Genomic DNA, 26,736 nt, shown 5'->3' on the forward strand with positions numbered 1-26,736 from the left:
TACTATTTGTTGATGTATATAGTTAGATCAAACTATATATTTGTTGAGACTAGTTGGAATTTATTTGTATCAGATAGAACAGAGATAGTTTGATTGTATATTTGTTTTGTGTTGTGTTGGAACGTATTTTCGATGTAGATATTTATAGTATTGGAACGTATTTTCTATGTATATATTTGTTTTGTTTTATGTTGTGTTGGAACGTAGTATATGTGTTGGAATTTTGTTTAATTAATTTGTGTTGGAATTTCATATGTATTGGATGTATATACAAATTGAATTGGAATTTTATATGTGTATTGGGTTGGATGTATTGGATATGTTTGAAATGGGGTTGGATATGTTTGAAGTATTGGATTAATTGGATGTATTGGATATGTTTGAAATGAGGTTGGATATGTTTGATGTATTTAATTAATTGAATGAATTGGATTAATTGGATGTATTGAATATGTTTCATGTATTGGATTGAATTGAATGTATTGGATTGGATGTATTAAATTGAATGTATATTGGATATATATTGGATATATATTGAATGTATTGGATGTATTGGATATTGGATTGAATGTATTAAATTGAATGAATATTGGATATATATTATATGTATTGGATATCAGGTTAATACGTAAATCTGGGTATAAACTTAAATAATTTAGAAAATATATAAATAAATTAAAAAAAAAAAAAAGATTTTTGATGTGGTAAATTTCATCACGTCAAAAAAAAAAAAAAATTGACGTGGCATTTTCACCACGTCAAAAATTGGAACGTCAATTTTTTTTTTTTTTTACGTTCCAGTTTCTAACATGTCAAAAAATTTTGATGTGGTGAAAATGCCACGTCAAAAACTTGGATTTTTTGACATCCGTCATTTTAACTCTTGAGACACGTCAGAAAGGTTTTCTGACGTGTCAATATTAGAAATTGTTGGTCCAAAAAAAAAACTCGATTTTTGTAGTGTTAGATTGTTTAAGATTTGAATTAATTTCTCAAATTGCTAAAATAATAAATCTTAACCATAATTAATTTGTCTTGCCGTCAACAAGTTTGTGTTCTTTCGAAAAATAAATGAACATAGCTTGAACATACAGATTATCTAGCTCGTTAAGAAGCTCTAGCTTGACTTGTGTTTGAAAAAAATAAAATGAACTGAACTTAAACATTCTATACGCAGATCGGCTCATTTACAATCCTAGTAGGTGGATCTAGAATAAGCTTACTTGCCTAGAATACAGAGAGAGAGGAGTGAAAAAAGGTAAAAGAAAAAAAAAAAATTATTTATGGTCCAATGAAAGCAGAATCAAGACGTTATTAATATGGGGAGGGGGATTTGAAGTAATTTTTTGTTTTTTGTCACCCCATCCCCTTATAACAAAGTTTTCCTTCAAACTAAGTTGGAGGAATTTCCTTCAACCTAATCTATAAAAGTGATATATGTCCATTTTTTTTTTTTTTTTTGAAGAAATAAGCGACTTTTCATTAGAAACTTCAAGCAACTAGAGCTGTATGCTCTAGCACCAACAAATCACTAATACATGTAGGAGGTGTAGCACTCCAACTATTCGTAATACAGTTCAGCACAGCAAATTTAGCAAGGCAATGGGCCACTTGGTTCCCTTTTCTCCTAACAAAAGTAAACTTCCAGTGTGCCAAAGAATTCAACTCCAACTTAATGTCCTCAATTACATGTCCCAGCCAGCTCGTGTCTACGTTCCCAGAATTGAGAGCATCAACCACTCCCTTGGCATCACCTTCTAGATGCACTTTTATAAAACCCAACTCTCAGCAGAGCTGGATAGCAAGGAGAGCTGCTTTCGCTTCAGCTGCTGCCGGTGCTAAGCAACCCAGTCTCATCTCGCATCTTGCCGCTAGGAGCCTTCCATTCGAGTCTCGAAGCACCACGCCCAACCCCAGCTGGCCAGTGGTCCTCTCTATTGCTACATCCCAGTTCCCTTTGCACCAGTCCTGTGCCGGAGCCTGCCAACCCTCCACTGTTTGATTTCCACTGGGATAATCGAGCAACTCCCTCCACTGTTGGGCCATCGTGAACTCTTGGATGGCAGTGTTTGTGCGCTGTAAGATGATACTCGGATCAGAGAAAGTGCCACCATGGACAACCTCATTACGCCTCAGCCAAATCCTCCTAGCCAAGCCTACAAATTGTGCCAACTCCTCCTGATCACATTTGTTAAACATAGCTTTGGCCACTTGCCTGAAATTCGGGCTAGTAAAAAAACTCTTTTGAAATTTTTTACTACCCATACTCCACACGTCCATAGCAGAAGGGCACTGCCACAAAATATGAAACCCAGACTCCACTGTTAAACCGCACACTGGACAGAGAGGATCCGTGATAATTTTCCTTCTACATAAATTCTCACGGGTTGGGAGAATCTCTTTACATGCACGCCATAGAAAATTCCGTTCAACAACTGGAACTGGCAAAGTCCATATTTTCTTCCAAATATCACTAACCTCCCCCTTAGAAGAGCATTCGGCCAGGGACCTTGATAGTATCTCCTTTTGTAAATAATATGCACTCTTAACTGAGAAAACCCCATTTTTGGTGCCCTTCCAGATAAGAGTATCCTCTTGATTGGTACTACTAATAGGGATTTCTTGGATCAACCTTACCTCCTCTTGAGAAAAAAGGCTCTCCAAAAGAGGCACATTCCACCACTTTGAATCTTCATCTATAAGCTTGTTAACTTTTGCATCCGGGTCCAGTAATTTGGGAGATGATAGGACTCGAAAGGTAAATGGATTTGGAAGCCACCTGTCCTTCCAAATTCGAATTTTTCCACCATTTCCCACTCGCCATACCAGCCCTTCCTGAAGCAAATCACAAGAGCTCAAAATACTCCTCAACGATGGTCTTCGACCAATTTTTGCCTCCACAATTGAGCTCCTTGGATAATACTTCGCCCTCATGATTTGTGCCACCAAACTATCCAGTTGAGACCACAATCGCCAAGCTTGCTTTGCCAACAACGCCTTATTAAAACTGGTAAAGTGACGAAATCCCATACCACCGGACTCTTTTGGTAGACCCAAACTCCCCCAACTCATCCAATGCACTCGGGATTTATTCTCCTGATGACCCCACCAGAATTTTTGCATTTGTGAATTTATCTCCCAACATAGAGCATGCTGGAGACGAAAAACACTCATACAATAGGTGGGTATAGCCTGTACCACTTCTTTTAGGAGGACCTCCTTACCAGCCTGGGATAAAAATTTAATTTTCCAGTCTTGTAATTTTTTCCACACCCTATCAGTAATAGTCTTGAAAGCTGCCATTTGGGATTTGCCCACCATAGCGGGAAGCCCCAAATACGTATCATATCGTTGAGATGAAGGTATCCCAGCTATCTCTACAATCGCTTCCCTCACCTCCAATGGCGTATTGGTACTAAAAAATATGGAAGTCTTGTTATTGTTAAGGCGTTGACCAGAAGCTGCTTCATAGAGCTTCAATATATTAGTAAGATCATCCCACTGAGATAGACTAGACCTGCAAAACAACAGGATATCATCGGCAAAAAATAAGTGACTTATCCGAGGGCCCCCTCTAGAGGTTGGAACTCCCGTCAAAATTCCATCACCAGTAGCCTTCGTCACCATAGCACTCAAAGCCTCTGCACATATAATAAACAAATAAGGTGATAACGGATCACCTTGCCTCAATCCCTGTTCCGGCTTAATCTGCCCACATGGTTTTCCATTCACCAAAACTGCAAATTGAACCGAGGTGACACACATCATCATGAGTTGTATCCATCGCGGAGCAAAACCCATCCGACACATTATAGCCTCCAGAAACTTCCATTCCACCCAATCATAAGCTTTGCTCATGTCCAATTTGACCGCCATGAAACCCTTCTTCCCCGTCATCCATGTATGCATTGTATGAAGAGTCTCATACGCAGCTAACACATTATCAGTGATTAGTCTCCCTGGAAGAAAAAGCACTTTGGACGGGCGAAATAATGTTGGGCAGAATTTTTTTCAATCTATTCGCAAGAACCTTGGAAATCAACTTATACATAACATTGCAGAGACTTATTGGCCTAAAATCAGTGACACAAGTAGGATCCTTCACTTTCAGGATAAGAGCAATATTTGTCAAATTTAAAAATGAAGGCATACTACCAGAGTTAAGAGTACCAATGATAGCTTGACAAAGTGATATACATGTGAGATGTACATATTTTTTTAATAGCAAGGACAAAGTTAAGATAAATTTTATTAAAAACTCATGTGCATTTCACATGTTATTAAAAAAAAGAGCACATATTACTTTTATAGACTAGGTTGAAGAAAATTCCTCCAACCCAATTTATTGAAAAACTTTGTCCAAAAATCAATCCTCACACACCATTGGTTGTGGGGATAAATTATAATGACGTGGCATGAGTTAATAGTCCTTAATTTTTTTTTTAATTTTTTTAAAAAAAACACTGATATATATATATATATATATATATATATATATATATAAGGATTAAGGACCATAAACCCACATCACGTCAATCTAATATGATATGATTGCATGGTGATTGTGGCGTGAAAACTAGCAATTACTAAAACAATTAATAATGGTGAAAATTCTCTAAGATTGCGAAATCAACAGTTAATTTTTGAACAAATTAAAATATCTCCAATAATTATTTATTTATTTTTTATTTTTTTGAACGCCATAGATATAAGTACGTATGAGCGTGGTAATTAATTACCAATAATAACTATTTTAAAATTCCAATTAATTCTTACGTTCTCTCTCTCATGCCCCCATTTAATTAATACCAACTCATCATGTGCAACAACTTGTGTGTTTTGTTATCGTTATATATAGTTGGTCTCTTTGTTACAATGGTCGTACCCTCACCAACCCCGCTAATAATATAGCTAGCAATCAAAAAACTTGGAGCCATGACGATTACTGAAATAGACCTTTCGGAGAACAAAGGAAAGGTGGCAATGCAGATTGTTAGGGCGTGTGAACAATATGGTTTTTTTACGGTGGTCAACCATGGTGTCCCTGATGACGTCATACAAACACTAGAATATGAAAGCTTCCAATTTTTTAGCCGACCAATGTCTGAAAAAATGGCTGCCGGGCCGGACCACGTTAAGCCTTACGGGTATGGATGCAACACCATAGGCCCCAATGGAGATGTGGGACGGTTGGAATATCTTACACTTAGTACCAATCCTAGTAGTCCACAATCCATCATTCCGATGTCCCAATTAATCCCTAAGCGCCGTCTTGAATTTTGGTATTCAACATTTATCTTTCCTCTATTTATTTTGAAAAATCATTAGTGTTAATATATATTTTGTCCATATTTTTACCATTGGGTCCACTCATTTCTCATTATTTTTTCATCCTAGCCTTCTACGATTTTCGCATGCATGCATGGTTTGTTTTGCAATGCCTCCTGTAGATCTATTCATTGTAAAATTGAAAAAAAAAAAAAAAAAAAAAAAAAAAAAAAAAAAAAAACCCAAAAAATAGGAAGAAAAATAAGAGACATCCACGCATGTGCGAGTTTAACTTAAACTTGGTCCGAGGATTTGACTGATTTTTGTTTGCGTGCGTATGACAGCAATGCTGCGTGTGAATATGTTGATGGAGTTAGGAAGCTGACATGTATGCTACTAAGTCTGACGGCAAGGGGCCTGGGGTTCGATAAGGCATCAATCTTGACTGACCTGATCTGGAACGATAATAGTGACTCGATCCTGAGGCTCAATCACTATCCACCAACCATTGATAACGGTATTGGATTTGGGGAGCATAGTGACCCTCAGATCTTTACCCTCCTCAGATCAAACGACGTGCCTGGCCTACAGATTTATGTAGGGAATGATGAGTGGATCTCGGTCCCTCCTAACCCTTCTGCCTTTTGTGTTTTTGTGGGTGACACTTTACATGTAATTACTCACTCTCACTCTCTCTCTCTCTCACACACAGTTTCGATATCTTAATTAATTTGTACGTATGTAACGTTGTGTGGTTTTTGAAGGCTATGACAAATGGGAGATTTGTGAGCGTCCGACACAGGGCAATAACAAATTCATCGGAGCCTAGAATGTCAATTGCCTTCTTTGGGGCACCATCCCTTGAAGAATGGATATATGCACTTCCTGGAATGGTCACCCCCAACAGGCCCCTTCTCTACAACCCCTTCACTTGGGGGCAATACAAGGCAAACTTATACTCTGGAACTCTCCGCCTAGCGGATGACCGTTTTGGCATCTTCCGCGTAGGAAGCAGTAGTACTTGATGGAATTTGCTTCCATAAACAAATTAATGACGAAATTAATATAATTAAAATAACTACTTTCTTTGTTCCAAACACCTCAAAGAAAAAGTATTAATATATACGTACTTTCAATATTTAATTATCTATCAATTCTATGCTTAATTTTCTTAATTACTTTACTCCATCGATCAGTCTCTGCCATATATATATATATATATATATATATGTTGGTTTCTTTAATTTACATATTGTATGTTTTCTAGTATTTTTCATGCATGTTACGATGAAATCAATTGATACAACACTACTCTTTATCAAAACCATAATCAAAGTAACAATTTTAATAATGTTTCAGAGTTAATTCAAACTATACACTTAAAAAAAAAAAAATCAAACCTTAATTGGATATGATCCCAATTAATCCACCTGTGATTTAGCTTGATTATGTAAGCATCATAGAGATTGAATAATATTATTGCTAAAAATAAGCATGTAGTCTAAGAGTAAGGGTGAGAGTTGTTTAAAACGGTGACAATAAGGGCTCTTTCGCCTATCGCTCCAACCCTTGTCGATTGGTAAGACGGTAATTTCACCGAATGTTTTTAAATATCTCAAGTTACAAATAATAAAAATTTAACTCTAAAATGGACCAACACATAAACAAGTAATCAACACAAAGTAGTCTCAAAATTAATACAGTGAGTCAACAATGAGATGAGCCAACAAGTAGTTCCAACTCCCCAAGCCATCAAGGTTGCAACCATAATGCATAGTCTTTGGATTTGATCCCTTCAATAACCAAACAAATCCAACATAAACATACTTCATATTATAATAATTAACCAAACTAGTAAATAGCAATTAAGAAACTAACAAAGTGATGAAACTGTATTACCAGAATACCAACCAAAAAATACACCATTTGACAAAGTCCATCCCTTAAGCCTCAACCTGCGTCTGCGACCTGCGTTGTCAATGACGATACAATTGGACATGATTGCTAGCACACGAAAATTCTTAAAGAATTAGTAAAATGAAACAATTAAATTGTTGAAATAAATAGCCAAATTTGAAATTTATTTTAATAATATTACCTAAATCGAGCTTGTAGATCTCGCCATTATCAACCTTCAACAAGTATGTCTCGCTCAAACTAACAGGAGAAGAAGATCTCAACCATTTTTGAATCCATATATATAAGAGCCTCTTCTATTTTTGAGCCAAAGAACTCCGAAATGAATCTAACATACGACCTTCAATGCTAAATGATGACTTTGAGGCAACAATGGTAACTAGAATCGTCAACACATCTCGTGTTACCTCGGTGAGGACCAAAAACTTTGTCAAATTAACCTTCTACAAATTAAAATTATCAAAGTTTGTAATTGATGACCCGACATCCTCCAAAAAATATTGTTATATCTCATATTTATAATCCATCAAAATTATCGATGCCCATAATGAATGAAACTCTCTCAACAAAGATCTCGGTCCTGGCCTTCCAATGATGTTGAACAAAATTGGGTGAACTCTTACGTCATCAACACATGACAATGCCTCACATCCCTCAACAACACTAGCATGAACATAGTACTTAAATAATTGATCTACGCCATCCCTAAATGCACCTAAAAGCTTTTCTGCCGTCTCAATCAATCGGTTCCTCCGGCACCAAAAATTCAAAGTAACCATCTTGTACAATAGAACAATTGTTCTCTCACTGTCAAATGATTATTCTTGATTACTTGCGCAGTAAGGCTTGAATGATGCTATTTTGACAAGCTTGTATACGCTTATAATTCGTTCATGGGTTGTGAGATTAGTGTTATCTTGTCCTCTTTACCCTATGTTTTTTTCATTTTTTTTTTCATCACGTGCTATATATGCACAGATAGGTACTCATAAAACAAAAGGCAAGAGAGTTTACCCTATGAAACTTGCCTAAATTAATGAACTCTACAGATTCAAGATTTCAACATACGAGAGAAGAGAGGCAACCTGCAGGCAAGGGCATGATGTCTTAGGAGGAGAAAGAGGATTTTTGTAGGGGCACCCCCGCTTGCCCTCCCCTCTACCGCTACTGAGGGCCATAAAAGATTTTATTTATGCTTGTTACATTACCAATTATCCTAAAAGTTTAAGTTAATAGGAAAAAGTAAATTTAATTACTTAATTATTAATTTAATATTTCCCTTCATGTGTGGACTCAAACTTCCTTTTAATAGATGAGGCCCAACACGTGTAATATTTAATTTAAATGGGGGATAAATTGATGGAGTCAAGGTTCGATCCCAAGACCTTTGGTTCTAATACAATGTTAAATTACCCGTTATCCTGAAAGGATAAGCATATAGAAAAAAGGTAAATTTAATCACTTAACCATTAGTTTAACAATGCTTATTATAGCAAATGCCCTATTATATCTTCCCATGTTTGAGATGCTTATGTATGCCTTTAAAGAGACATTATTTGATGCTCATTAGGCAATTAAGCTTGTTTCTTCCAAAAAATTATTGGCACAAAAATTTGCAATTTGATTACATTCTTTATACACGACCAATGTACAAAGTTTTATTTCAAACCAGTTGAAAATTTTCCCAACCATGTCTATTAAATTGGAGAAGTGCTAGAGAGACAAACAAATGAACCCAAAAAAATTTCTAAACTGACATGACAATGATTTTTAAATTAAAAAAAAATGCAATTTACTTTCTCTTGTTTGCAACTCACTGTTTACCACGTCAATTTAAAAAATTTTCTGAATTACCACTTCCTAGCACTTTTCATTAAACTGACATGTAAAAATCACATATTCTATTAAAAATGCAAGTAAAATTCAAATACCGTCAACATTAGGAAAGGAAGGATGGTACATTGTAGTAGTGTCAGAATACCATATAGTTCAAGTACGTGCAATTGTTCAGAGCAGTAGAACCATACAAATGGGTTAAGAGGCTCTCAAAAAACAGAGCCATCATCAAATATGAATTGTCCCTTTTTCAAATAATGGGACAACAAAATCAAATTTTTTACAGTATTTGTATGATTTCCAAAAACTGGACCAGAAACTAAGCTTAGTGCTGAAAGGTAAAAGTTAAAGAGTCTTCTATTCAATGGAGTCACCAGAGAGCGCTCTACATTGGCTTTATTGTTTCACAACTCACACTTATATAGCAATGCAGACTCGTCATCGAGCAAGAATCTGAGACTATGAAGCAAAACGTGAGCACTTCTTTCTACCGGTTTTGCTAAGCGCGCAAACACAAATTTCAAGGAGTTCATAATCCTCCTCCCAGAACAACAAGGATGCCTTCTCTGGGTTCTCCAAAAGAATCTTCGAGGTTAGAAAACCGGCAATTGTCCATGTCTGGAAGAGCCGGGATTGCTTTCCTATGAATCTCCCGCTCCGCGTGTCATAATATTCAGGCCACTGATCCATTGAAAGCCTCTGCTCTGCCAAAGCAACAGCCTTCTGTGCTAATTCTGGCTTCCCCATCTTAATGCAGGCCAATGTGAACTAAAAAACTCATGTAGGAGAATGCTTAAGAAGTCAGATCATTATGATCCAGCCAACACCCAAAATCTTAAAAGAAGTTAGAATTGAATAAAAATCAACTCACCTGCCAGAGAAGTGTTGGCCAAGATCCACCATTATGATAAGACCAGGGACTGCAAGCAAGCAGAGAGAATCAGATTTGTGAAATCGGTAGCCCATAAGAAAATAACAAATTACTAAAAGAGCCTCACGTATTCTTTGGGTCACAGCCAGTGATTATACGCCATTCGTCATGCTCCAAAGCAGGGTAACAAATTTTAAGAGGCATTTGAGCCACAAGATCATCCCACTTGTCCTCAATCAAATTCAGAATACCCTCATTTTGTTTTGGGCTACCTAAAGATGAAACAATGGACCAAAGATTTCCAAGTGTGAAAAACCTAAAATCCATATGAGCAGGTTGCAGATTGCCAATGAGGTAGCCACCTTTCTCAGGTATCCAATCTACCAGCCAAGAAGGAATTTGATCCGGATAAATATTGAACTTGTTAATGGCATCTGTAGAGTATTCCTCTGTCTTATAACGATAAATCTCATTGATCTTCTTCATATCCACCCAATAATACTCTCTGATATGAAAGGAGAGTGCACTGAGTCGATTATTGACAGCAGCCACCAAATTCTTGGTTCCATCATTGACAATAAGCATTTCGCGGGAAGACCGTAGGGCTGAGTAGAATAACGCCTGTAAAATAAGATTTCTTAAGCAAACGGTAAACTTAAGACAAGGAGAAGCGTGAAAAAATACTAGAAATGGTGAAAAAAGGAATTGGAGAACATTAAAGATGAATAACATAAGCCTATTTGCATCAATAGGGTCACCAATAAAATACCATTTAAGAAAAAATAAACATGCAATACTAGAACAATATAGGCCACCAAAATCAAGCTGGAATGTAATGTATACCAAGCACAAGATTTAGATTTCAGAGTAACATATTTTCAACTTACTTGGATTTCAAGAGGGTGTCCATGAATACCCATCCGTCTATCAATCATGCAGGAACCATCAGTTACTAACAGAGAAGGAAACATGTCAAACCCATCAGTTAAACACAGATTAAGGATTAATCTTATGCCTGTCTGGACATCCACTCTTTCTTGCAATGCATAGTCGCCGGTGATCTTCCCATAAGCTCTCAACAAAATAATCCACCACAACCCTGTCATAGTAAACATATACTTCAAAATCCAATTATGCTAGTTCTTTTATTTTTCTCCAACTGAAATTAACTAACCCCACTAAGCTTATATGAGATTTGTAAAGTCACAAAGTGTTGAAAATACTATGGTTTTGGGCTTAAACACCTGTTTTACGCAATGTATAAAAATCGTGCTCGCATTTCAAAATTAATAAATGAACATCAAGATATTGAGCAACCAAGCAGTAATGGTTAAAGCTTATACTGTGACATTTAATGGAAAAAAACTAGTGCTTAAAAATTGCCACAGTGACCAGAAATACGATTATCTTACCAGAATCAACAGGTGCAACACGACCAATGGCTGATTCACCAAAATCAGGATCTAAAACTTCCTCAAATGCTTCATTACTTCCATCAAGAGGAGCAGTTCTAACTTTAAAGCTTGCTGGCATTAACCCTTGCCCAGGACTGTAGCAGTCCACAGTCTTTTCCCAGCTCTAACAAAGAAGCAAAACACATATGATCAGAATAGGAACTTTAATTAAGTATCAATACTCACTTAACATACCACAGATTACAACCTAATCTCCCAAAAACCCATTAACAACTTAAAGATGCTCCCTACTCCACCAAGTATTCCCATGGGTATCAACTTCCCTCATTAAAAGTAAAAATTTGTTACTTGCAAGCAAGAAAATGATCTCCCCAGCACAATAGTCATGAATCACCAAATTATACATGCTGATGGACATATGATATAACCAATATAATGAGAAGATGTTAGCTCATACAGTTTCGAGGTCTACGGAACCATCAGAAATTACAAAAACACCTGCCATCAACCAAATATTGAAAAATCAACATCATATTATGAAATTTCCAATAGTCTAGAGCCAGACTATTAAGTTTGTACTCTCTTTGCCTAGGTTAACACAACAGTGCCATTTACTTTACAATGGAGATCCAAGTGCTAACTATGTGTACGTAAATTAGGATTGCACAAAAAAATTAACACAACAGGAAAAACCATTAAGAAAAAGAAATAGACAAAGCAATTAAGATCAATAGACTACCTGCAATTGCAGTGTATGAAGAAGAAAATTCTTCACAATCTCTCCTTCTCCATTGAGTAAGAATGCAAGTGCTGAGGGCACAAAATCACGAATAAAGACCTGATCGTAGTTCAGCGGCTGCTTGTCGGCTGCATCATTAGCTGCAACAGTTCCCACTGGATTTCCACAATAACTAACAACCGCATTTCGAAGCAAGTTCCACGCCTCCTTCTCAATCTCGGAGACCTCCCTTTCCACCGTATTCTCATTCAAACCCTTCGAATTATCAATGTTTATATTTGACCCATCAAAGTCTAACCTAGACTCTTCTTCTTTAACCACACTGTGACCTGTCTTGATCCGCTCGATCACCAGAGGCTTCACATTCAGTCCACCTTGAATGTAAATCCTCTCGAAGCTCTTCTCATTAACATGAGCTTCGACCGAGGTTGAATGGTTCCTAAAGTCAGATGCTACATTGGGAATTACTAAAACACCCCTACCACAACCTTGACCAACATGGGAACTCATCCCAAAACCCCTAGACTGACCCCAACTTGAACCAGAAACATTAAAAGCTCTCTGATTCGAATCGGTTACACGTATGTACCCTATAATCTGAGAACTACAGCCACTAAATCGACCGCAATGAAATTTCGACAAATTATGAATTCGATAATCATTGAATTTTCCGGGCGAAAACCCAAAAATTGAGGATCCTTTGTAGCTAATTAGTACCCTACAATAGGGTTTCATAGTGGAAATTCCAATACAACTGCTAGTGTTCATTTTTGATATCTAAATATTAGTAATTCAAAATTATTGTATTCCTAAAAGTTAAGCTTGAGCTACAATCTAAATATATACCAATTTTTTTTTTTTTCGGTAAAAATTAACCTACAATTCAGTGAATGTAATCTATATACGACTCTGTTAATCTTGAATATTTGAAAAACAGAGATCAAATATGGACAAGAAAAAGAAAAGCTTTGTAGATGAATATATAATACAATTCAGAGAAGGAATGGGAATCGTAAATGGAATTAAACTTTTGGAACAGTGATTTACTTACAATTCAATCGGAGCGAAGGATTTGAATGAGAATTGTGCAGATTTGGGAGCGGGTGCCGAAAGGGAATTTTATAGACGAACGAAAGGGAAAGTTCGTGGAGGTTGGAAATATTGAATGTAAATTCAAAAGGTGGATTATTTACACTACTGTCCCTGCACGTGAAAGATGTTTTTTATATCTTTGAATTGGATTTCCAGAAATGGGCATAGTTTTTGTTTATCGGAATCAATTGCCCATAATAGACTTTTAAGTTGTAATTTAACTTCAATGTAAGGGCAGCTTGGGTAGTTTCAGAAGACAAAGTCCACAGAAGTGGCCTTGACGCCTTGGGCTGCAGTTGAAAGGGTAGAATCGTCATTTTGGTTTTTAATATAGAAATGGATAAGATATGTCGGTTGTGGTCCCAGCATTTCTGGTCTTTATAAAATTGTGCGGAATTCAAGGTGGTCCTCCCGGATACATGTATGTTTCTTGCATTTAAAACGTGGCGACCTCTGATTGGGTATAAAGGGGGTTAGCTACGGATATCAATGACTTTTGTATCAATTTACTTGGGACCGCAACGACATCAATGTAGAAAATATCGTGATATTTGGCAATTGAGATTTTTCATTCTCATTCCACGTGTGGAGAAGGACATCCGTTGAGGGCAATTTACGTTTCGTGTGTCTTTATCTCGCACAGTGACGCGTGAGACACGGTATGTATCTTTGTCTTGTGCAGCCGAGAAGTCCAACACGTTAGCCATTGTCCAATAGTTTGGGCCTATTCATTTTTATCTTCTTTTCCTTTTTGCTTATCAGATTCGGGAAAAAAAAAAAACCATATTGCTGGAGTATATAGGAGTGCATTTAACGTTATCATTTATATATTATATTATAAGTGTGATTTTAAATCGTACAAAATTTATAATTTGTTTTTAAAAATTATATTTTTAAATCCTACGTTTTAAAATTACTATTTTTAAATAACATTTTTTAAAAATCGTAAATCCAAATTGACCTAAAAAGTATTTGGAACTGGTAAATTAATAACTGTTCGTTAATAAAAATAAGGGTTAATAACCTTTTTAGTACCTGAATTTTGAGGTTTTTTAATTTTTCCCCTATGATTTAAAACAAGACAAAACTGGTACCTCAGATTTTAGAAAAGACCAAATTACCACTTCCAGTTTAAAAAATTTTATAGGGGTGGTCGAACCACCCCTAGGGAATGGTTGGCCACCCCCAAGGCCTGTCTGGGGGTGGCTCGGGCCATGGGCGTGGTTTTGGCCACCCCTTTTTGGCTCTTGAGGGTGGCTCAGTCACTCCTAAGGTCAAACTGGGGGTGGCCAGCCACCTCCTAGGGGTAATTCAGCCACTCCCAGAGGTAGTTCAGCCACTCCCATAGAATTTTTTAAATTGAAAGTGGTGATTCGGTTTTTTTCAAAATTTGAAGTACTAGTTTTGTTATGTTTTAAAACCTAAGAGGAAAAATTAAAAAACCTTAAAATTCATGTACCAAAAAAGTTATTAACCCTAAAAATAAAACAAAAATAAGAAAAAGAGGAAGAGAGTACTGAATGGGCTACGAAATTTAGGACAGAAGATGCCCAAAACCAAGCCAGACATTTCTGTTGGGCGGAAAGAGTTTGGTAGGCCGATGAACCAAGAAAAAGAAGTAGCCCACGGAAAAGATCCAGCTGGCTTGATTGGGTTTCAGAAATTACTGTGAGTTTGGGCTAGAAGCCACTTGCTATTGGGCTACAAAATTTCAAATTTTCTACCAGCCATTTTGGCAAAATGATTAGAACATTGAAAATGCAATGGCATGAGAAATGCTAGGAGTTTACTAACATATAAGTACTAACATTGTGTGAAGCTTGTTTATTGGTATTTGTAGTTTTTTTTTTTATTAATTTTTTTATCATTTCTAACAAATAAGCTCCACATCATGTTAATACACATATGTTGGTAAAATAGTTAGTACCCCTAGCATTTCTCGACATATATATATGTTAAGGGAAGCTAGAAATCACATTTGTACTTTTAAATTTTGTCATAATATTGACGTAACAATCTCAACTGATTAAAAATCTAATATTTTTAATTTAGATTTTTAATTAAATAATTAAAAATTCAATATTTTTATTAGTTTAACCTTTTGAAATAATCAGTAATTTAAGATGATGTTAGATTCGGGGTTTTGAATTTGAACCCTGACTCTACAATTCTATATTTTAGTTAAATATTTCACTTATTAAAAATTTTATAATTTTTATCAACTTAAACTTTTCGAAAAACTCTACGCCATCACTTCCAACTTCCAAATAAAAGGAGCTTTTTCTTTTCCTTTACAAGCACGTGCCAAAATGGAAATGCATAATTAGGGGGGTGTTTGTTAAACACCCCAGCACTGTTTATTTTACAGGATACTGTTCATGGATAAAAAAAAAAAAAGAAAAAAATAATAATAATAATTGGTATGGAAAAATGAAAAAGTGGTATTAGGAAGTAAAAAATTTTGTTTTGTAGTGATTTTTTATTTGAATAGTAATAAAAAGTAAATGATTAGATATAAAAAGTGAGTGATTTAATATAAAAGTAATAATATTTTTTTGGGAAAAAAAATGAAGTAAATAGTGTGGTGGATGTGGGGGAATGTGAGGGGTTTAACAAACACCTCCTAGATACCAATGAGAACCTTTCGCAATTTCCATCTTGAGATAACTTTAGTTTTTTTTTAAAAAAGAAATCAGTTTTCTTTGTATAGATAAGTATCCGTAGCCGTAGGCCTAGCTACCCAAAAAAGAAAAGAAAGCTTGGATATTGGATACGGTATTATTATTAAAATAAATAAAGAATAATTTTCCAAGCTTCATTTTTCTTTGCGGTCGCTATCCCCGATGGCGTAAGCCGTGATTCCATTCTTGCACTCACACCACTAAAAATCATTTATATATATTAAAATCATTTATATATGTATATATATTAAAAACCAGCTGCTTGACCCGTGTTTTATATGCTATTCTAGTCTTAAACATGAGCTTAAGTCAAGGCACTAAGCTGCTCATTTCACTAATCTCCTTTACATTATTTAATTATTTATTCCGTACGAAATTGAATTATTTCTTACTCTATCTTTTTTTTTTAACTCAAAATTACTGTCTCTCGATCTCCTGGCCTCCACTCTGTAAAAGTGTTGGGAGTAAATTAGTCCACTTTGGTAAACTGCAAAAGTTGTTGAGCTTCTGCTGTGACATTGATTGACTCAATCGAACCTGGTTTTGCGGTGCAGCTCGGTCGGATTTTGCTTACCTTTTTTCTAGTTTACCTCGAAGCTTGGTTCTTTTGTGCTCATGAAAGTGCTTTACCGCCTGGATTCCTACATAACACGTGAGCCCTTTTTTTTTTTTCCTCGTTAAATACAAAAAAAATGTTAAATATTTTTATATAAGAACGTTAATTATTTATTTATTTGCATGTATAGATAAATAATTAAAGAATGACACCACAAATGAAATATAATTAAATATTACTATATAAGGAATAAAATAGAAGAGTGTTACTATGTTTTTTAACGTGAAAAGTTGAAAACCTAGTTTAGATGGAAACCCTATGGAAATCCTAATCTAAATAGTAAATATGAAGACTCTTACAAACTGCTATTATAATTTGTGTAATTATTATTTATTTCAAGGGCTTTCTTCACACAAAATATTTATTAGGTTAAACAATGAAAGCCTAGATTGACTAGGAATGTCCAATTTTTTTTTTTTTTTTTTTTGGTGGCCAAACTTATACACCCAAATTAAAGTAGTGCCTGGTGGAAAAAAAAAAAAAAAAAAAATTGCGAACAACAACAAAATTATAACTAAAGTGCATGGAAAAGGAAAACTAAAATTAATTCAGCTTTAATCAATAGTCATTGCGTCTTCAAGAGGTAGCTCAATCGGCTTAAAACCACACTTCATGAAACGGAGGTCACTAAATCAAATCCCCTCCCGCTATTTCCTTATCCTTGTGGTGACATGTAAAAGAAACCAAAAACAAAACAAAATAGTAGTCATTGCAATGAAAGGTAAGTTATGCTAGACCTAAGAAAAATTAGGTTACTATCCCTTCGTGCTATTGCGCCTTTTGACATTAATACCCTAGTTTTTAGTTTGATGAAACAAAAGATCTGTGCTTTCGAATATTTGTAAATCGAGACCTTGACAGGACCTAACCCCAACTTTTTTGTTTTTTCTTTGTTTTTGTTTTTAAATTTCAAACTAGAGTGTAAAATTGTTTTTTTTTTTTTTTTTGTATGCTTGTATCATCTTGATGAAAGATATTAACCAATGCCTCAATTTATAAATATTCAAAACATGTGTGTTGATTTCATCAAATTGAAATTAAATTGGGGCTTTGATGAAGATGATCGTGACATAATATCCCTAAACCTAACTAGGGACAGAGCTGGGAAAAAAAAATGTTGGACATTTTTTTTTTTTTTTTTGACATGTCCACACAAGAGGGGAAAGTGGGGATTCGAACTAGTGACCACCGCTTCATGAGGCATGATCTCTAGCCGCTTTACGCTTATTAATTAATACCTTTATGTATAACCTAAACATATGGCTTAGTTTGATAACATTTTCTTCCTCTACTTTTTTGTTTTTTTTTTTTTCTCAAAACAAAAATATTAATAAATAACTCAAAACTATTTTCACATTTATTTTATATAATAACATTTTTTTAAACTAAAACAAAAAAAAAAAAAACAAAACAAAAAATACCCGCCAAAACACGTAACAAACATACCAGATTCATTAGCACAAACGCACGCTTTACACAAACATTTTCATTAACACATCACTTTGTTAACTTCATTGATGGGTTTCGTGCCTTATTACACTTCTCCTCTTGATCCCTTTCAAGGCCTAAACATGAAGTGGTACAGTTATGGGGTCCGACATTAAAGCTCTCCACAATTTAGGCACCCAAATGAAGGGCCACGCACATGGTATACTACTACCGTCCATGCTTCATTTATTTATTTATTTTTGTGAGTTCCGTCCATGCCTCTTAATTGTTTTAACTTCTTCGCTTCAAAAAGGGTCAAAAATGTACTATTACAAAGATTCATCTTCGTCATATCCAAATTATATTGGGTCAACTTGTCAAGAATATGTATCATGCTAGCTAGCTACATCATATATCATACATATATTCCATCCTCGTGGAGATTCAGACTCATTATATTTTTTATGTTGGATCGGGTCTTTGACCATCTCATCTGAAAATTAATTGGTATATAGTGAAAGAAGTAAAATTCTTTTATAACAATTTGAAATCGCACTCCGCAAGACATTCTAAGAGCTGTCCGAGCCCGTTATTGCACCTCAACATTATAGTTATTGAGTTGAAACATACGGGCTCTTTTGTTCAGAGCATTTACATCTAGCTTAGCAAATTTCTTTCCAACTATAGTTTTAATAAATCACCTTTTTTTTCTATTCATTTAAATATCAGATCTGATATATATATTGTACGTTTGGCTACATTTTCACCCAAAATATGGGTCTCGGCTAGGCTAGGTGTGAATGCTCTAAGCCCATCTTGACTTGGGAGTCTTAACCATCTAAAATATCTCTAATTAAAGCCACTATGATGGAACTGAACAATCAAATCAATCAGCAAAAGACTCAAAAATGGAATATATTATGTGGTTCATCTACATTGCTTGCATGCAGTTGAACCCTATTGAAGCACAGTAATGGCACCAAAAACAATCTAATATTAGAACATTAAAAGCAGCTTCATAAAGTTTTCTTCACCCTCAAAAGGGATAAGCCTGCTTATAGTGGAATGCTAGCATGACCACTTACTTTAATTGTTGCGGGTCGGGCAAATCTTCTATCCATTTTCATGTCCATGATCTACGAAATTGAAAGAGATGACACCAACACCAATTTGTTCAACCCCTCCAATTAGTGGCTGTGAGGGCTTTCAAAACCTACACCATTCTACTCTATCGATCCATCGTTTTCAACACAAAGCTTCACGCAAAAGGAAATGGTGAAAGGACACCATAAAGTGCACCAAATGCCCATGCCACCTGTCTCAACCGACAAAGTTTCTCGGAAATTTTTTTTAACTTAGTTTATTAAATTGACCGACAAAGCGTGATGAGCGTGGATAAAAGAAAAGAAGAAAAAGAAGAAGAGGAATACTACAACTTCTTTATGTCAAATAACTTAGAAAACTAAAAGAGACCGAAAATATATGATTGTCAAGAGTTGTTTTACTCATTGCATTTGGTACTCTTTTATAATAGAAAATCTATGTAGAACAATTAAAAGAAATAAATAAATATTATAATCAATTTAAACATGGGCATTCTCCCTACTATGAAAATTTGACTATCCTAAAGTTGAAAAATTAAAAATCGTAAAAAAGACAATGAATCTTTTTAAGAAGTAAACATTAACGTCCCAAATGGTAGCTCAATCAGCTGAGATCATGTCTCAAGAAGTGGTGGTCATTATATCGAATTTCCCTCCACTTGATATTGAACCTAACATCTAAAGAAGGCAATTCACATTAAACTTGATAATTTCCTAGTCTACCATGGGAAATCAATAAAAGGCAAAACCAAGATTGCTTTATTTGATTATAAAACTAACTTAAATATGTTCCAAAGTAATAATAATAATAATAATATGGGGATGAAAATAGAAAAGCTCAAAACTAGAAATGTCAACATGGATTGAGAGCACATGCGTAAATATAGATAGTTGGGTTGAAGGCAGCCATAGATAGATGGATGGGGAATGAGTGATGACAATAACGGTCGTCAACAATAATGTTTAGGTCCCGCAAGTCATAGCATCAGATGCCACCCACAATTCCAACCTGGGGTTACCATGGACTCTCATTTTGACTGCCAAGTCTTTCTTCATTGCGGGTCCCGCCGCTTCACCCAATTTTTCTTCTTTTTTTTTCTCCACGAAATTTTGCCTAATCAAATCAACGTGCCACAAAACATATCTTCACCCCATTGTGGATGCCAGTTGTGCATTCTTTTATTTTATTTTATTTATATTTGATGTATATAGTATGATTATGATACATATCTACGCACTTTCATACACATATCTATCTATACATACAAGGATATACATAAAGGGTGGTCGGTAAGGGTCATGTCTCTCTCTCCCCTTCTAGTATAAATATATAATTAAACTATATATATATATATATATATATATATATATATATATATATATTACTCTTCATTCTCTTACTAATTTTTTTTTTTTTCTTTTCTTGCAAATTCACCATGTGAATCCCACAAATTAATTTTTTTTATTTACTAAGTATTTGCAGCTTAAAAAAATTAAAATTGGGGGACATTTTGTGATATTAAAATAATATATATAGAATATCCTTATCGTCATAAATGTGTATACTCTCTGCGTAGGACCGATCAACAAAAAAAAAAAAATGGGTACCCAGGTCATAAGTGGACTTCTTAAACAGATGGGTTGTTTCAAGGGTTGCGGCCGCCAGTGCTTCTGTCCAGGAAGCGTTAACCATAGGCCCGAAAAAAAGACCACCTTTTAAAGAGGAAACACGTGGCCAATCCTCAACCCCTCTCTGACCCTAGGGGACCACTTTGGTGGCTTCTCTTCAAGGCACGCGGCCTACAAAGATTCCCCGCCGCCATACCCCTCCCCTTTCTCTCATTCTCTCTCTACACTATTCCATCACGTTTTATAGGACCTTTTGTTCGCTTCGCACGTGCAAACCTTTTTTTCTCTTTCAGTTTTCACATACTTGGTCTTTTTCTTTTTTTTTTTCTTTTTCTTTTTGCTAATATTATTATTCACTTTGAAAAAGAGTTTAGTTTAATCTTCCTAGGTTTATATTTGTTATATATATATATATATATATATATATATATATATGCAAGAATCCATATCAAACAAGGATCTTGTGTATATATATATATGTTAAGTTTAATTATAATAAACTTTTGTCCTGTTAAGTGGGTTCCAAGCACTTTGTTCGTACGACGGCAAACAAAAGAACAATTCATTGGAATTTGTACTTAGGTGGCTTTGATCATGTAACACGATAAGATCATTTTAAACTTTGGAAAGTGTCGTTAATGGGGCTAACTTAAATTATACGTCGGCCAATCACATGGTGACAAGACTTGAAAATCATTTCGAATAACCTTTTAGCAATCTAGAACATTGGAACTTTAATCCCGTTCAGGCCATATGGACAAGGTTTCAAATGTTACACGACTTAGCTAACTATTATTATAACCATTTATATACGACTTTGTAACTAAAGTGGTACAAGCAATTATGCACATCCTTAAAAACTATAATTTTAAAGATTTGTATATATAATTTACTATATAAGTCTTTTATCATGCCATCATTAAATAATTAAATTTATCCATTGTTTTATTTTCTCACCAAGTATTTAATACTATAAGATTATTTAAACCCATGTTTCTTTAATGCAATCACCTACCAAAGAGAGAAAAGAGACACTACAATGTCAATTTTAAAGAATGAGATTGAAAAAGATCTCAAATTACAAATCTCCCCACCCCAGAAGTAGAACGTACAAATGAAAGAAAGAAAGAAAGAAAGAAAGAAAAAGAGAGTACAAGTTACAAACTAAATAATAATCCACAATTAGAGCTCTTGTGTTTCACAAACCTATATGTATCCTAAATTAATTATTCTAATTTCTCGAGTGTTTTTCTCTTTTACCCCCATGTTTTGTTTTTTTTTCTACACGTAATTTTCACTCTGTTTCCTTATTTTTCACATTTCAAATGTTGTTGTTGTTGAGCTGCTCCTGTAAAAACCAGATGTCCTCAACATTCCACAAATTGTCCGATGGGTCCCCGCCGTCCAGCCACTGGTTGTTCTGCTCCATAGCTTGGAAATCTAATCCATTATTGAAGTACCCAGACGGGCTTGTTAAGGTCTGATCCGGGTAACCAATCTGACCGGCTGCCTGGAAATACTCTTGGCTTGGGTTGTTATTCACCGGCCGGATATTGTAATAATCAGCAGTCAAGTCCGATACCGGCGATACCTGAGCCCCAAATGAGTCCGACGAGGCTGCTGTGCTAGAATTCTCCGGGGTGTAACTTGGAGTGCTCATAACTTGAGCACCTCCATGGCCAATAATCCCGGAGGGTGGTAAGACCATTTGGCCGGAGTTCACGTCCAGGTTGTTATTGTTGGCGGAGCCCACGGAAGATGTTCCGTTGTTGGTGGCCCCGGCCGCGCCGGCAGCGGCTTGAATACGCTCCACCAACCTCGGCATCCACAGGTAACGCATGGTGTCCTTGAATTGCTTGCTGTTCACGTCACATTTGAGCTGCTTGGCGTGCTTCTGGACCCGGGTTCTCCAGTAGTTTTTGATCTCGTTGTCGGTTCGTCCCGGCAAATGTTGTGCAATTTTGGACCACCTGGTACAAGTCAAAAACAAGTTTTTTTTCTCATAAGATAGGTTAAATCAAAGAAATCAACAAGAACAAATCGGCTTAAATTAACAATGATAGTATATTATATATATATATATACATATATACACATGTACTTACCGGTTTCCCCAACGAGAATGAAGGTCAAGAATCAAAAGTTGTTCCTCTAGGGTGATGTTTCCACGTCGAACATCCGGGCGAAGATAGTTGAGCCACCTTAATCTGCAGCTCTTTCCAGTTCGTTTCAAACCTGTTTGAGTTGGATGAGAATTTTGTTAATTAGATGTAAACCAAGGTTTTGGTAAAGTTTGTTGCCAACAATTTTATTCTTTCTTGTACTACTTTTTCCACCACTGGCTTTATGGGTGAGTGCTCAAACAATTATGCTTTTATAAATATCTGGCGTACGATTAAAGAACAATAATAATCTATAGCATATCTCACTGGGTTTATGAATATATACAGAACCCTATAAATTTCATTATCATGTTGTTGTTTTCCATAAAGGGTTCCTATTCTGGCACGGGTACTCTAACTTTATAATATGTGTGCGAATAATTGGTTAAATTTGAGAAAAAGAAAAAAGAAACAAAATCAGAGACGTAAAGAATAAGAATTTGTGAGACCCATCCTGTCAATCCAAGACATGAAGCAACAAACATGAGCAAAACAATTAAGTGAATCTCACACGTACGTTGTAGACACATGTTGTTTGGCTCTATGCTGTGCGTTGGAATAGTACGGAAGAAGAAAAAGTAAATGGTGAAGTAAATTACCGGCGCAGCGAGCAAGGGAGTTCCAGCGACCCTCGCCGTGATGATGAATGTAATTGATGAGTGTGAAGTCCTCATCGACGGTCCAGGGGCCCCTCCTGAGGTCCGAGATCTCTTCCTCGCTTTGAATGGAGGAGCTGCGGCCTCTCCCTTTAACATCCATTGATCCCTTTAATGGAGGAACTGAGATTGATTGAAACAAAAAAGGACTTCTGGATTTATTTGGAGAGAGTTTTAGAGAGATGGAAAGAGCGAGAGCGAGAGAGAGAGAGAGTTTTAGAGAGAAAGCTAGATAGAGTTAGATTAACTCAAGGAGGATGGAGAAGGGTGTGGGGGGGTTTTATAGATAAATGGATGGGTTTGAAAAAAGAGGCAGCATAACAGAGAGAAGGCGTAGCCGCAATTGGTGAGTTGATTATATTAAGGTTTAATCAACACTTAAGCTTGGTAGTAATCATAGTTACCAGGAGCCTTTGAAGTTTGACGCTTTGACTTTCTCCCTTCTATGTGCGTCTCTGAGAAAGCGTGTGCCCGAGCGACTCAGTTTATCGCTTCCCTTTTTTCCAGTTTTCTTTTTTCAAAATGAAGTCCATTTCTTTATTATTGAAAATAAAAAGTACTTGAAATAGTTTCTTAGTTTTATTTTAATTATGAAAATATGAAAATATATATATAGGACAATGTTTAATTCGCAGGTTTGAAAATTTACTCTAACGTATGAAAGTTATTGTTTGGGGAGATTAATCATTTAGGAAAGGAAAATACTTTATGAAAGACTAAAAGAATATCTTCATCTTAATTTGGGAGTCATCAATCAGCTTTGATTTAATTGTTGGAAAAAACTAATCACTTATGGGAGTCTTTATGTGGTATAATGATTTTCATCATTTGCTTTTGAAATAGATCACAAAAGCCAATTTATGTACAGATTCATTTTTCACAAATCTTTCCTTAAATGTAGGGAACTTTTTTTTCTTTTTTTTTTCCTTTCTTGTTTAAATAAAATTCACAATATCTTTCTTTATTATTTCCTTATACCATTTAAATATTATTTAAATTAAATGTTATGCGAAAGATAGAGGAAATAGAAAGTTTTTTTTTAAAAAAAAAAAAAAAATAATATTAAGGGAACCAAAAGTTCTACCCTAAATCTAGGGTAACACATATTTTGGATGGAACATAAATTTCCTTCAAACCAGTCCAAAGGAAATATCCTCTAACCCATTTAAAATAATACCAAATGTTTATAAATATTTAAAATTATTAATGACTTTAAAAATTTAAGGTGCATTTTAAATGTTTATAAACATTTGACACTATTTTAAATAAGTTGGAGGATATTTTATTCGAACTAGTTTGGAGAAAATTTCTATCCGGATGGATGTAAATATATTTTATTTTATTTTATCATGACTAGCATGTGGCCTAGGAGCATGACCGAGGCAGCGTTACAGCCTTTGATGGCTACCTGCCCTCTTTCATCTCCTATGATCACTATGAGCCGTCCTTGGATTTGTTGGGAAGAGAATTTTTAAGGGAATCAAACAATAATATATATATATATATATATATATATATATATATATTAGGACACAATTTTTAAACCAAAAGCCTAAGCTAATGAGCTTGAATCCACCTATGCTAATTAGCCACTATATAAGTCAATGTCAAAGCTACATAATTGAGATCTAAACCCCATCTATTCGAATTTCTTTCCTTTTTTGGATTGATAGAGTTCCTTTTTATCTTGATGCTTTTCATTATTTTCTGAAGAGAGTTATGGGACTTAATTAAGATCTTGTAATAAGTCGTTTGCTTAATTGTGATTGTACTTCTGGTTTGTATTCGATAGAAGCTTAATTTTATCTCAGGAACCCCAATTTGAAGTGCTTTAATTTGCTTTTCTTTTCTTTCTTTTTTCATTCATTTTATGGGCACCTAAAAATTACTACTGGACTACGTCTAATGAAGCGGAGGTCACTAGTTCGAATCCCTCTCCCCCTCTTATGTGGACATGTCAAAAAAAAAAAACAAACAAAATTACTATTGTTTTTGGCAATAAACAATATGTTGATGTTCGATCAACAACTGGATAGATTAAATGTTTGATGCCTTGTCAGAAAGGGTAACAACTTTAATGGAGTATTTATTTGTATTTAATGTTTACCGCCTAAAATTATAGCCAATGTAGGGTGGGCTAGATAAATAAGTCAGCAAACAATATGGGTGTCTACTCCTTCTAATTCATAATATCCTTGGTTGGAATGAAATTGTTCATTGCATGAGTAACGATTAACTTCATGCGAAACGATAAGTCACAATACACTCTATATGGATCTGTAATTAATATACTGAAACCTACATACATGGCCAATGTCATGCTAAGGATAACCTAAACTCTCTTAAACAAATGGCTTAGACGCCTACCAAGATGAATCAGCAGGAGATACTTTCGATACCTAAGTCAGTTGGGAGCATGATAAAAATCACTCTTAGAGAGAGAGAGAGAGTTTGAGTATAAAAGTTCAATTACCTCCCCTTTTGATCATTTTTCCCTTCAGTCAAAGGTTATTCATGACCCTGTTGTCTTCCAATAAGGTTACATGTAGTTTGTCTATGAATCACAATTACTGGCTCTAGCAAGGGACGTCTACAAAAACCCTCAATTTGTTACCAATCAAGTGACATTAAATGCAAGCTGCCCTTATAATGGGAGGAGAATGAGGCTCCCATACAATCTTTGTCCTGAATTAAGATCCTCTCTCTTTTTTTTTTTTTTCCTTGAAGAATATTTTTGTTTCCTTAAAAAATGAAAAGACAAAAATACTCATCCACTATAACTAATTGAATATTATTCAATTCATCTAAAATGAACAAGATCCCGTTCCCTCCGTCATAGGTTATTCAAGAAATTAAGTTGCTGGCACATCAAGATTTTGAACGTAATTTAAGTAACGGTCGTAAAATGAATTGCCAAATTAACCCAAAGCTAAAAAAATAATATCCTAGTGTATGGGTAACCCTTGCACTTTACAAGCCTAATTTAAAAGTGAGATTGTAAATTTTCATTATTTTTACTAGTGTTAGCGGCGGGGGAATTATTTAAAGCCATCCAATTTAGCAAAATTGTGATTGGTGACATGGAATGTTTGAGCCAAATGGTCATTTGCGTATAGTAACCGACAACGTTTGACGAAGACCGCTTGCTATATGTCACGACTCACGGAATTTAATTAATTGCCGAATGTTACTGCGCATATGTGGCTATACTGTTGTTTATTTCACACTCTTTCACTTTCAAGGCAGCGCAGGTTTTTCTTGCCCTCTCAAACTTTCTTTGCGGATTATGGGTTCGGTGGACAGGATAGCTATATATATATATA

The 26,736-nt window shown here is 35.3% G+C and overlaps 3 protein-coding genes across 4 annotated transcripts; 1 reads left to right on the plus strand and 2 right to left on the minus strand.

Moving 5' to 3' along the window:
• Positions 1-4,935: 4,935 nt before the first annotated feature.
• Positions 4,936-6,293, plus strand: LOC132176677 (gibberellin 2-beta-dioxygenase 2-like). The gene is made up of 3 exons (XM_059588983.2): positions 4,936-5,282; positions 5,613-5,940; positions 6,033-6,293. Exons 1-3 carry the CDS (start codon positions 4,936-4,938, stop codon positions 6,291-6,293), a joined length of 936 nt encoding a protein of 311 aa, XP_059444966.2.
• A 2,859-nt stretch (positions 6,294-9,152) lies between these two features.
• Positions 9,153-13,243, minus strand: A/N-INVC (Plant neutral invertase family protein). Of its 2 annotated transcripts, XM_059602304.2 has the most exons (6): positions 12,047-13,237; positions 11,305-11,470; positions 10,780-10,991; positions 10,020-10,513; positions 9,893-9,941; positions 9,153-9,789 (listed from the first exon to the last, which is right to left on the minus strand). In XM_059602304.2, the coding sequence occupies exons 1-6, from the start codon at positions 12,812-12,814 to the stop codon at positions 9,481-9,483; spliced, it is 1,998 nt and encodes a 665-aa protein (XP_059458287.2). In that variant the 5' UTR covers positions 12,815-13,237; the 3' UTR covers positions 9,153-9,480. The 2 variants fall into 2 exon arrangements, with proteins under 2 accessions (XP_059458287.2, XP_088369229.1); XM_088513103.1 differs by lacking the exons at positions 9,153-9,789; positions 9,893-9,941 and having other exon boundaries at positions 10,016-10,513; positions 12,047-13,243.
• An 8,365-nt stretch (positions 13,244-21,608) lies between these two features.
• Positions 21,609-23,632, minus strand: MYB108 (myb domain protein 108). Its single transcript, XM_059606457.2, has 3 exons — positions 23,357-23,632; positions 22,701-22,830; positions 21,609-22,565 (listed from the first exon to the last, which is right to left on the minus strand). Exons 1-3 carry the CDS (start codon positions 23,514-23,516, stop codon positions 21,917-21,919), a joined length of 939 nt encoding a protein of 312 aa, XP_059462440.1. The 5' UTR covers positions 23,517-23,632; the 3' UTR covers positions 21,609-21,916.
• Positions 23,633-26,736: the final 3,104 nt, after the last annotated feature.

Source organism: Corylus avellana, chromosome 2 (assembly GCF_965113065.1).
Source record: "Corylus avellana chromosome 2, dhCorAvel1.hap1.2, whole genome shotgun sequence".
Classification (NCBI taxonomy): Eukaryota; Viridiplantae; Streptophyta; class Magnoliopsida; order Fagales; family Betulaceae; genus Corylus; species Corylus avellana.

Coding starts and splice junctions, on each gene's coding strand:
- LOC132176677 (XM_059588983.2), top strand. CDS start 4,936: ATGACGATTACTGAAATAGACCTTTCGGAGAACAAAGGAAAGGTGGCA. Junction 5,283..5,612: donor AAGCGCCGTCTTGAATTTTG/GTATTCAACATT, acceptor TGCGTATGACAG/CAATGCTGCGTGTGAATATG. Junction 5,941..6,032: donor TTGTGGGTGACACTTTACAT/GTAATTACTCAC, acceptor TGGTTTTTGAAG/GCTATGACAAATGGGAGATT.
- A/N-INVC (XM_059602304.2), bottom strand. CDS start 12,814: ATGAACACTAGCAGTTGTATTGGAATTTCCACTATGAAACCCTATTGT. Junction 11,471..12,046: donor TTCATACACTGCAATTGCAG/GTAGTCTATTGA, acceptor CTTCTTTGTTAG/AGCTGGGAAAAGACTGTGGA. Junction 10,992..11,304: donor TGTTGCACCTGTTGATTCTG/GTAAGATAATCG, acceptor TTACTATGACAG/GGTTGTGGTGGATTATTTTG.
- MYB108 (XM_059606457.2), bottom strand. CDS start 23,516: ATGGATGTTAAAGGGAGAGGCCGCAGCTCCTCCATTCAAAGCGAGGAA. Junction 22,831..23,356: donor CTCCCTTGCTCGCTGCGCCG/GTAATTTACTTC, acceptor CAACTCAAACAG/GTTTGAAACGAACTGGAAAG. Junction 22,566..22,700: donor CATTCTCGTTGGGGAAACCG/GTAAGTACATGT, acceptor GACTTGTACCAG/GTGGTCCAAAATTGCACAAC.